Raw genomic sequence first — 12,350 nt, forward strand, 5'->3', positions numbered from 1 at the left:
CAACGGCATTTCCTGCCGTGTAAGCTCTTGTCCAGCTATACGTGAACTAGAAACTTCTAAAATACATGAAAGTCCTTTGTTTAGTTTTTGTACAATTTTATGCAAACCGTTGACGGTAAGAACACGAAAATATATATTCTTATTCTCCATCGGTGGACCTACCCATCCCTCGAAACACGGGCTGCTAACTTCATCTGGTAAAGAAGTAGGGTTTTCCCTGTAAATATGTATCCCAGATAGGACATATTTGATGTCATTAGAATGCTCACTTAATCCGAGATGAATGATGGGTTTGTTATGACTATGACATGTTTGGTAGCGAAGTTATAGCAAGTAGATAAATTTAAGATTGAAGTACTCAGAATGTAGAGAGAGGAGGGTCTGGATAAGCCAGCCTTTCTGTGATGTCACAGCCTTAAGGTTTTAAGTTTGTGGCAGGCTCCCCAGCTCAGTCTTCTGCTTGATTTCTTCTTCTTGACTTCTGCTCTCCTCCTGAAGCCCTGAGCATGTCCAATGAGCTGGGACGTATGGTTGCCTGCCATGCTGTGACCATGTGAGTGTTACCTTTTCTCATTTAATCCCTGTTTATTTTTATAATTACCCTTGTACATATTTGCAATTGTCTCATTTGTAACATCTTTATAAAATATTTTTGATAAAGCACTGCCTAATTTTTATGGAATATAATATTTAATATTAGTTCGTTCTCCTGTTCTAAACCGTACCCTAAGTCTCTTGAAGGGAAAATACGCTACTGTTGTGTTGGGTTAGCTTCGGACCCGTTTAATCGAAGCTGGTGGCAGCATACATTTTGTACTGGGTAGTTGGGTGACGTTATAGTGACTGCGGCGTTGATAATTATTGATCCTGCCTAAGTGGGAGTAGTTTATCGCGTCGCTGCAGCGTGCCCAATAGCCAGTACATAGCAGGCAGCTTTTCTGGCGACTAATTACCCAGGGTGCAGTACCTAATCTGACCTGAGAGTAAGGGGGGCGCCAGAGAGCTGCGAGTGTTAAGTGGAACTGTAAGCGGGATATACATAAATCCCTGCAGTTCGTGGTATATGGAAAAGCAGTGGGATACCTAAAATAAGCCCCTGCTGTAAACTAAGAGGTCAATAGCCTTGTGTGTGTTGTTTCATCACATTGTGGAGTGGAGGGATAACTAAGATAAGCCCCCTGCACATGTGATAGCCGTCTGTTGGCCCAAAGTCACCCGACCCGTGACGTAGGGGTGACGGTCATGGTGTGAATCCTGACAAATTGGTGGCAGTGGTCAGGGGATTCCTGACAAATTGGTGGCAAGGTGGTGGGATATCTTAGAGCATTAGTGATTTGGTTTGAGTAATCATTCCTCTCACTAAAAACTTGCAGAAAGTTCTTGCGAGGACTCTGCGCAAATAAGTTTGGAGAACGAACTCAGTGTTTTATTAGTCTTGAGACAATTGCGTACTGGTAATTATCCCCTCCCTTCTCTTCGTTTTTCTATCCTATCTTTTATTTGGCAACCATGGCTGCGAAAGGGGAAGCCTGGTACAACCAGCAGAAGAAGGACATTCTTGCTGGGATATGCATGTACCACGGCCTGAACCCCCAGGACAAGTCCAAGGCTCAAATGGTCGCTGACCTGGTGCAATTTGAAGCCGACCAAGCCAGGTCACAGAGCCCAGAGGCCGCAGAAGCCAGCACCAGCGAACATGGTGCTGCAGCAGAGGTCCAACCACTGAATTCTGGCCCTGTTAGCGATCCGGGCGAATTGGACCCCCACCTGCAGGCGGCCTTGAAAGAATTCCCCACTGACGACCATGAGGGACGTCGGCAGCTGATTCAGCAATACCGGCAGGAGGCCCAGCAAGCCGAGAGAGAGGCCCGAGCTGAGAGAGAGGCCCAGCGAGCCGGCAAGCGGGAGTACCAGCTGCAGTTAGCCCAACTGCAAATGCAGGGGTCGTCCCAGACCAACCGTGAGCCCAGCAACGCTCAGATACCTAAGCCCCGGCCTGATCACTTCCCTGTTATGGAGAAGGACGGAGACTTGGACACGTTTCTGTGGGCCTTTGAGAAAGCCTGCAGACAGTACCGGCTGCCTACAGATGAATGGGCACGATACCTGACACCAGGGCTGAGAGGCAAAGCTCTGGAGGCGTTTGCTGCCCTCCCTCAAGAACAAGATGGTGACTATGAGGCCATCAAGCAGGCTCTGATAGCCAAGTACCAGCTTACACCCGAGGTGTACCGTAGAAAGTTCCGGACCCTCCAACGTGGCCCACACGACAGTTACAGTGATGTGGTGCATGGACTGGGGACCCACTTTGACCAGTGGACCCAAGGACTGTCAGTGGCCACCTTTCCACAGCTGCGAGACCTGATGATCAAAGACCAGTTCTTTCATCTTTGCCCAGCTGAGGTGCGACAGTTCGTGATGGACAGAGAACCCAAAGACGTGACGAAAGCAGCACAGATTGCCCATGCCTATGAGGCCAACCGTAGATCGGAAGTGCGGAAGCCAGTCACCACCAGCTGGAGAGGGGGTAAGCCTGCAACCAACGCCAGTACCCCTGCCAGCCAACACACCAGAGGTCCTGGCCCCGTGGCCAACAGCACCAGACCTACCACCGAACCTCGCAAGTGTTACACCTGCAATCAGACTGGTCATATCAGTCCCTCCTGCCCAACCAAGCAGAAGAACACCCCAGCCAAGGCCCCAGGGCCTAATGCAGCAGTTCTTTTGGTGGGTGGTGTGGTTGGGAGGGTGTGTGACAACGTACAGCACGTCACTGTGGGAGGCCATGTTGCTACAGGCCTCAAAGACACCGGGGCTGAACGAACCCTCATCCGACCCGAACTGGCGGCCCCTGAAGAAATCATTCCGGGGAAAACCCTAACTGTCACTGGGATTGGGGGCATCAGCTGTCCCTTACCGATGGCCCGGGTTTTTATTGATTGGGGTGTCGGGAGCTGGGTGAAAGAAGTGGGGCTGTCTGATAATTTGCCCACTGATGTTTTGTTGGGGACTGATTTGGGGAGAATGGTTGCATACTACGTTCCTGACACCCCTCCCCAATCTACTAATAAGGGTAACGTTAACCCTGATGATGATGATGATGATGATGATTATGATGGGAAATCGCATGTGTTACCTGACCATGCTTTATCTTGTAATGATGCATCTAATAACCATTTTTTTTCCTAGGATTGATGGTGAGAATGGTGTACCTGTGCCAGCTGAACCTGATAATGATTTTTCTGTGAAGGTTAATGTGTCCATAGGTACAGGCGTGCCCAGCCACGTTGCTCTGCGGAGTGAGACGGCTGAGGAACCCCTAACAGGGGCAAGTGTCGGTGCTACAGGAAATGGGGAACCGTGAGGAAGGTGATGCCATGAAGGGGCCAAGTGCCACCGAGGAAGGTAACTGGCCCATAAGTAGCACTGCCCCTGGAGTGTTGGGGGTGGATGGGGAGGTCGAGCCCATAGCAGCGTCGGTTGATGGGACTGTAGAAACCCCCGGGGAGACAGCCTACGTAGCTGCTGTCACCCGCAGTCAGAGTGCCCGGAACGCAGATAACTGTTTGCCTTCCGGACCCTCCTCAGTCATTACTGTGACTGAACCAGAGGTGGACCCAGAGCAGGTCCAAGAGAGTTCCCGTGGGGAAGGGACCCTGACATCGCTTTTGGCTTCCCCTAGCCAGGAGTTTCAGGCCGCTCTGCACACAGATGCGAGCCTAGAGAGTTTGAGACAACTTGCCGGGACGCTCTTCTCCAAGGCTGATAAGGAGAAGGTGTTCTGGGAACGAGGAAGGTTGTACCGGGAAATAGTACCCGGAGAATCACAAAAGGAGTGGTTGAGGGAAAGACAGCTGGTCGTCCCGCAGCAATTTCGGGGTGAGTTGTTGCGGATTGCCCATGAGATCCCGCTGGACACTTGGGGATCAGCAAAACTAAGGCCCGGCTGTCTCAACACATCTATTGGCCTAAGATGGGGACAGATGTGTCAAACTACTGCCGCTCCTGTATCACTTGTCAAAGAGTGGGGAAGGCGGGGCCTGCTCTTAAGGCTCCCCTGAGCTAACTAAGATAAGCCCCCTGCACATGTGATAGCCATCTGTTGGCCCAAAGTCACCCCGACCCGTGATGTAGGGGTGACGGTCACGGTGTGAATCCTGACAAATTGGTGGCAGCGGTCAGGGGATTCGTGACATTAGGCATTTAGGACAACATTGGATCATTCAGAGATCCACAATGAACTTCTGGAGTGAGTATGCTGCACTGAAAGTAAAGGGGCCGAATAATATTGCACGCCCCACTTCTCAGTTTATGAATTTCCACAAAAATTTGAAATAATCAATAAATTTCATTCAACTTCACAACTGTGTTCTACTCGTTGTTGATTCTTCACCAAAAATTTACATTTGGTATCTTTATGTTTGAAGCATGATATGTGGGAAAAGGTTGAAAAGTTCCAGGGAGCTAAATACTTTCGCAATGCACTGTATATATATTCACTTAGTTATCCCTCTATGCTTCTCCTATTTCTAGGTTCGGCACCTTTATGGGCAAACGTGGACCTTATGTGTAGAACCCCTGCAATGTAAGAGGAGAGTTGATATTTGCTTGGCTGAAACAAATGAACTGATTTTGCTTTTGTGTGTTTTGTAATAAGTAAGCGACCCCCTCTGCGAGGATGATGAATATTTATGGGAAATGTACCAATCATCATCTCCCTCGCTGGTCACCGTAGCATCATCATTGTGCAGTGTGAAAATCGGTAATCTTGTTTTAATGATTGCTAGGTGGATGTATGATTTGCATATTAGAAAAATAGAAGACAGGGGCGCAGACTCATCTCTTAGGATTTCTGCTTCTTTCCAATTTGATCTTTCATTTTCCGAACACATTGCGAGGACAGATAAACAGAATAGATGTGTGCGCTTCACGAAGAAAAATATTCTCTGCTTCACAATGTTCATATTCGGAGTTATTAAAGGCTGCTTCCACCTCCACAAAAAAAAACATTTTTTATTTCTTTAACATATTTAAATAAAGCAACTTTGCAATTAATCTGCATTAAAAATGTCCTACTGCTTTGTATCTACAGCTACAAAACCGACTTGTGTATCTCCATGGTAACAGACTACAAACAAACTCCTTGTAGTCAGATCCTGCAGCCACTCTCCTTTCCATCTGTTTGCTCCTACCTGTTAATATATCATATATAGTTTAGGAAGTCGAAAAGGACAGACACATGGGAATAGGTTTACAGGATCAGATTTGTTTTTTTTGTTCATTACCATGGTAATGCATCAGCCTGCGTAGCAGTTGGAGACACAAAATTGTATCACATTTTTAATGACGACTGTTATAAATGCTCACCTATTTACATGAGTGGTTGCCAGTGATAGCTTGCTATCACCTGGTTTGGAGCTGGAGGTGTGAGCCATATGAAGAGAGGTTATCAAAGAGTCGTCTCTGCAGATATCTGTTTGGAAGTTTGAGTGTCTTCCTTTACCTTATCACCTATTTTGGTTTGCCTCACCCTACCGTTATACCTTTTTGTAGTCTGGGTGCATTCTGAGTGATTGTTGTTTCTTTTACTTTTGTCTGTTTCCCTTTCTTGCCTTGAGCTGAGACCAAGACTAGTGTTCCTTCCCCACGCACTAGCCAGGGTCGTGCTTAGGAAAAGACAGGGATAGAAACGCCTGCGCTGCGTGGGGTGGAAGAACCCATCTAGGGATGTCAGGGATGGCTGTGCAGGGCAAGTTCCTTCCTATCTCTCCCTAGTGGTAGTGCTTGATAAATAAAAAAGTCATGGCTCTTTGAAAAAAAGAGAGGGAAAGAAAAACCCTGAAAATTGCCCAGTCGGCGAGGTGTTAAAACATCTTTTCCCATATTAGATAAAGAAATGTACAATCAATTAATAATAATTGATTAATCAAGATGTTAAAGTGTAGATTCTAAAAGCTATAGGATTATTGTCTGCATAACCCAGCCATTATGAAATGTACAGTTAGGTCCAAATATTTTTGGACAGCGACAACATTTTTCTAATTTTGGTTATAGACATTACCACAATGAATTTTAAACAAAACAATTCAGATGCAGTTGAAGTTCAGACTTTCAGCTTTCATTTGAGCGTATCCACATTAAAATTGGTTGAAGGGTTTAGGAGTTTCAGCTCCTTAACATGTGCCACCCTGTTTTTAAAGGGACCAAAAGTAATTGGACAATTGACTCCAAGGCTATTTCATGGACAGGTGTGGGCAATCCCTCTGTTATGTCATTCTCAATTAAGCAGATAAAAGGCCTGGAGTTGATTTGAGGTGTGGTGCTGCATTTGGAAGGTTTTGCTGTGAAGTAAACATGCGGTAAAGGAGCTCTCTATGCGGGTAGAAACAAGCCATCCTTAAGCTGCGAAAACAGCTGTCTCTGTCCAAATATATATGGACCTAACTGTAACTCGTTTATTGTGATGTCTTCTTCTTGTCTTTTCATCCATCCAAACAGTGCCAAAATGGTAGACTCAAAGATTGTCTAAATAACATTGTTGTGAGAGACCTACATAATACCGCCAAACAGTTGGATAAATAGTACCGTTACACTGTTCAATCAAGAAACTAAGATAGAAAACTAAGATAGTTGCAGAAGATTGTATCAGCCAGAGAAGATTTGCGTGACTATGGGCAGAGCCGGGCAGGTGTGCTTTCTCCATGATGACTTGCAGCTATCACATCACAATCAGGAGAGCTATTATAGTTTACATAAAAGCTAAGGCAGGGAATGCAGCTGCCATTGTATGGTGAATCCAGATAGTGAGAGAACAGTCCTAGGAAACCTCAGAGTGTTACACACGTATTTCAGGGCATTTGGTGGTTTTGCAGTAAATGTGATTCATGGGGCATTGATTCGCCTCAAATATAATTTTCGGGGAATACAAAATGTGTCAAAGTTGGTGATTTCAAATTTCAAAAGATTTGATGATTTTCATTTCTTACCTCTTCTTCGTTTAAATGGTTTTCCACTAATCGAGGCGGTGAGAGTTTATCACTTGTGATCTTCACCAATTAGCCAGAGTAGCGAGTGACTACGAAGATGTCACATTGATTTTAATAAGCAAACGTGTAACGATAAATTTACCCTTTGATGGCGCTACACAAAATTTACATGATTTGCGGACTTTTTTTGACTTGTATTCGTTGACGTGTTTCGCTCCAAATTTTTCAACATGTTGCTCACAGTTTATTTAATTTTCACAAAATTCATGAATATTTTTGCTTTCAACTTTTTTTTTGCATCGTTGGAAGACAAAAAAAGCTGCATGCTCCTCTAAAATGTTGCAAAATTTGCTAAAAAGAAAAGTAAGATGTCTATAAAATCAGTCCGGGAGAAGAAGGGGAAGGCTGGAATGCATTGGTGGCAAAAAAAAAAAAAGTGCAACTTGTTGTCAAATTAGTGGAAAATATCTGGAAACCCCAAACCTCACCCATAATAATAATAATAATAATAAAAAAAAAAAACATAAAGAAAACACACAAAATAGATTTTTAAAAAGGTTCAAATTAAAAGAAGAATAGGGCGCAAAAAAACAAAAAAAAACACACACAAAAAGAAAAAAAAATACGCACATTCAATATTGAATCTTAAATTGCTTGTAGATCATCCAGTTGTTACCCCAAATTGGTGACTTTTCGGGAAAGTGTCACCATAAATTTTTATCAAGTGTAACTTTTTTCTGATGCTACCAATTTTCGTTTTTGCGCTTTAATTTTTTCTTCCCTTTGTTCCAAAATTTCAAAACTTTTTCTTTTACTTTTTCTGTCCACTTTGACGAGTAAGTGTTCACTTTACAACATATTTTACTGGAAAATGTAAAAAAAAAAAAAATCCAAGTGAGATGAAGCAGTGAAAAAAAAGACAAAAAAAACAATATGTGATATAGAGTATCAAACTTTGGGAAGGGGTGGTTACAAAAAATAACTTTACAGACGACCTTCACCGCATTCAATGGGTAATATTTGTGCGATTAATCAGAGTAGCCAAGATGAAGCTCCTCGGGGGCGGGACAAGGCTCTGCCATAAGAACGAGCCAGTCAAAATCAACCCAATATAATTCTTTCTAGTCAATAACTTGTCGCTAAAGATTTGTTTTCTTATGGGATGATGATAAATTACCAATTAGTTTGTATTGATGATGTGATTATGGTTTGATTAGAAGGGGGCAGAAACATGTTTTGTATGGGTGGGGCTCTTAGACTCACCCTCAAGGGACCACAAATCCTAATTAAGCCTTTATTTATCTATATGTTGTATTAAGGACATTTTCAGAGCCGACTTCTTACAATTCTAGTAGAATTCGGAACTCTTTCACTAAGGTTCCATAGAGAGGGTTTTCTCCATAGGGGACAGTGCACACAGACTGTTTCCAAAACCGACATTTATGATATATCAGTGTTGTAATGACTAATAATTTCTTATGTTCTTTTCCTGGCAGATATTCAGGAATTTTATGAAGTCACATTGCTCAGCTCCCACATTGGGAATAAAGAAAAGATCTCTGAACTAAACCACGTTGCAGAATTATGGGAGAAAAACAATTCTCTTTCTGCAGGAGCTGAAAGTCTACAGAAACCTTCCAAGGTATTGACACAGTAACAAACTGACAAGCATCCGCCATCCCCACCTCATAATCTACTGTAATTAAAGGGATCTGTCACCAGGGTTTCGTTACCCTATCTATGTACACAGTGACTGCACCAGCAGAATAGTGAGTGCAGCTCTGGAGGATAATACAGGATGTAACTCAGGATCAGTAATGTAATGTATGTACACAGTGACTGCACCAGCAGAATAGTGAGTGCAGCTCTGGAGTATAATACAGGATGTAACTCAGGATCAGTAATGTAATGTATGTACACAGTGACTGCACCAGCAGAATAGTGAGTGCAGCTCTGGAGTATAATACAGGAGGTAACTCAGGATCAGTAATGTAATGTATGTACACAGTGACTGCACCAGCAGAATAGTGAGTGCAGCTCTGGAGTATAATACAGGAGGTAACTCAGGATCAGTAATGTATGTACACAGTGACTGCACCAGCAGAATAGTGAGTGCAGCTCTGGGGTATAATACAGGATGTAACTCAGGATCAGTAATGTAATGTATGTACACAGTGAATGCACCAGCAGAATAGTGAGTGCAGCTCTGGGGTATAATACAGGATGTAACTCAGGATCAGTAATGTAATGTATGTACACAGTGAATGCACCAGCAGAATAGTGAGTGTAGCTCTGGGGTATAATACAGGATGTAACTCAGGATCAGTAATGTAATATATGTACACAGTGACTGCACCAGCAGAATAGTGAGTGCAGCTCTGGAGTATAATACAGGATGTAACTCAGGATCAGTAATGTAATGTATGTACACAGTGACTGCACCAGCAGAATAGTGAGTGCAGCTCTGGAGTATAATACAGGATGTAACTCAGGATCAGTAATGTAATATACAGTGGGGCAAAAAAAGTATTTAGTCAGTCAGCAATAGTGCAAGTTCCACCACTTAAAAAGATGAGAGGCGTCTGTAATTTACATCATAGGTAGACCTCAACTATGGGAGACAAACTGAGAAAAAAAAATCCAGAAAATCACATTGTCTGTTTTTTTATCATTTTTTTTGCATATTATGGTGGAAAATAAGTATTTGGTCAGAAACAAACAATCCAGATTTCTGGCTCTCACAGACCTGTAACTTCTTCTTTAAGAGTCTCCTCTTTCCTCCACTCATTACCTGTAGTAATGGCACCTGTTTAAACTTGTTATCAGTATAAAAAGACACCTGTGCACACCCTCAAACAGTCTGACTCCAAACTCCACTATGGTGAAGACCAAAGAGCTGTCACTGGACACCAGAAACAAAATTGTAGCCCTGCACCAGGCTGGGAAGACTGAATCTGCAATAGCCAACCAGCTTGGAGTGAAGAAATCAATAGTGGGAGCAATAATTAGAAAATGGAAGACATACAAGACCACTGATAATCTTCCTCGATCTGGGGCTCCACGCAAAATCCTACCCCGTGCGGTCAGAATGATCACAAGAATGGTGAGCAAAAATCCCAGAACCACGCGGGGGGACCTAGTGAATGAACTGCAGAGAGCTGGGACCAATGTAACAAGGCCTACCATAAGTAACACACTACGCCAACATGGACTCAGATCCTGCAGTGCCAGACGTGTCCCACTGCTTAAGCCAGTACATGTGCGGGCCCGTCTGAAGTTTGCTAGAGAGCATTTGGATGATCCAGAGGAGTTTTGGGAGAATGTCCTATGGTCTGATGAAACCAAACTGGAACTGTTTGGTAGAAACACAACTTGTCGTGTTTGGAGGAAAAAGAATATTGAGTTGCATCCATCAAACACCATACCTACTGTAAAGCATGGTGGTGGAAACATCATGCTTTGGGGCTGTTTCTCTGCAAAGGGGCCAGGACGACTGATCCGGGTACATGAAAGAATGAATGGGGCCATATATCGTGAGATTTTGAGTGCAAACCTCCTTCCATCAGCAAGGGCATTGAAGATGAAATGTGGATGGGTCTTTCAACATGACAATGATCCAAAGCACACCGCCAGGGCAACGAAGGAGTGGCTTTGTAAGAAGCATTTCAAGGTCCTGGAGTGGCCTAGCCAGTCTCCAGATCTCAACCCTATAGAAAACCTTTGGAGGGAGTTGAAAGTCCGTGTTGCCAAGCGAAAAGCCAAAAACATCACTGCTCTAGAGGAGATCTGCATGGAGGAATGGGCCAACATACCAACAACAGAGTGTGGCAACCTTGTGAAGACTTACAGAAAACGTTTGACCTCTGTCATTGCCAACAAAGGATATATTACAAAGTATTGAGATGAAATTTTGTTTCTGACCAAATACTTATTTTCCACCATAATATGCAAATAAAATGTTAAAAAAACAGACAATGGGATTTTCTGGATTTTTTTTTCTCAGTTTGTCTCCCATAGTTGAGGTCTACCTATGATGTAAATTACAGACGCCTCTCATCTTTTTAAGTGGTGGAACTTGCACTATTGCTGACTGACTAAATACTTTTTTGCCCCACTGTATGTACACAGTGACTGCACCAGCAGAATAGTGAGTGCAGCTCTGGAGTATAATACAGGAGGTAACTCAGGATCAGTAATGTAATGTATGTACACAGTGACTGCACCAGCAGAATAGTGAGTGCAGCTCTGGAGTATAATACAGGATGTAACTCAGGATCAGTAATGTAATGTATGTACACAGTGACTGCACCAGCAGAATAGTGAGTGCAGCTCTGGAGTATAATACAGGATGTAACTCAGGATCAGTAATGTAATGTATGTACACAGTGACTGCACCAGCAGAATAGTGAGTGCAGCTCTGGAGTATAATACAGGAGGTAACTCAGGATCAGTAATGTAATGTATGTACACAGTGACTGCACCAGCAGAATAGTGAGTGCAGCTCTGGGGTATAATACAGGCGGTAACTCAGGATCAGTAATGTAATGTATGTACACAGTGACTGCACCAGCAGAATAGTGAGTGCAGCTCTGGAGTATAATACAGGAGGTAACTCAGGATCAGTAATGTAATGTATGTACACAGTGACTGCACCAGCAGAATAGTGAGTGCAGCTCTGGGGTATAATACAGGATGTAACTCAGGATCAGTAATGTAATGTATGTACACAGTGACTGCACCAGCAGAATAGTGAGTGCAGCTCTGGAGTATAATACAGGAGGTAACTCAGGATCAGTAATGTAATGTATGTACACAGTGACTGCACCAGCAGAATAGTGAGTGCAGCTCTGGGGTATAATACAGGATGTAACTCAGGATCAGTAATGTAATGTATGTACACAGTGACTGCACCAGCAGAATAGTGAGTGCAGCTCTGGAGTATAATACAGGAGGTAACTCAGGATCAGTAATGTAATGTATGTACACAGTGACTGCACCAGCAGAATAGTGAGTGCAGCTCTGGGGTATAATACAGTTTTGTAAAGGGTAAGCATTGTCAAACATTTACAAAGTTTTTGTATCGATTTATTTTATCCATACATAACATTATGATGTTTAAAAATTGAGATGACATCAGCATTGCAATTTTCAGATAATTGTTATATCCGTATGTCGCAGATCATTTGTTTTTGCACAGTCCATCAGGTGCTCGGTTTTCCGGTGATGATAGGAAATGTATTCGCGATGTATCTCTTGCTGCAGTCATCCTTATTTATTTATTTATTTTACCAATTAGGAAATGAATAAAATATTCTTATTTCCCGTGAGTTGACACCTTCGTCTCTGGCATCGGGGCCATGAATA

At 43.3% G+C, this 12,350-nt stretch overlaps 1 protein-coding gene across 2 annotated transcripts in view; it reads left to right on the forward strand.

Annotated features, from left to right (window-relative positions):
- DLG2 (discs large MAGUK scaffold protein 2) overlaps positions 1-12,350 on the forward strand; it is a 1,534,662-nt gene that overhangs the window by 195,993 nt on the left and 1,326,319 nt on the right. For both annotated transcript variants that reach the window (XM_069759326.1, XM_069759327.1), the window contains exon 3: positions 8,483-8,628. In XM_069759326.1, coding sequence (XP_069615427.1) covers positions 8,483-8,628 — 146 coding nt within the window. The remainder of the gene's footprint in view (positions 1-8,482; positions 8,629-12,350) is intronic.

The sequence above is a fragment of the Ranitomeya imitator genome, chromosome 3 (assembly GCF_032444005.1).
Source record: "Ranitomeya imitator isolate aRanImi1 chromosome 3, aRanImi1.pri, whole genome shotgun sequence".
In the NCBI taxonomy this organism is placed as follows: Eukaryota; Metazoa; Chordata; class Amphibia; order Anura; family Dendrobatidae; genus Ranitomeya; species Ranitomeya imitator.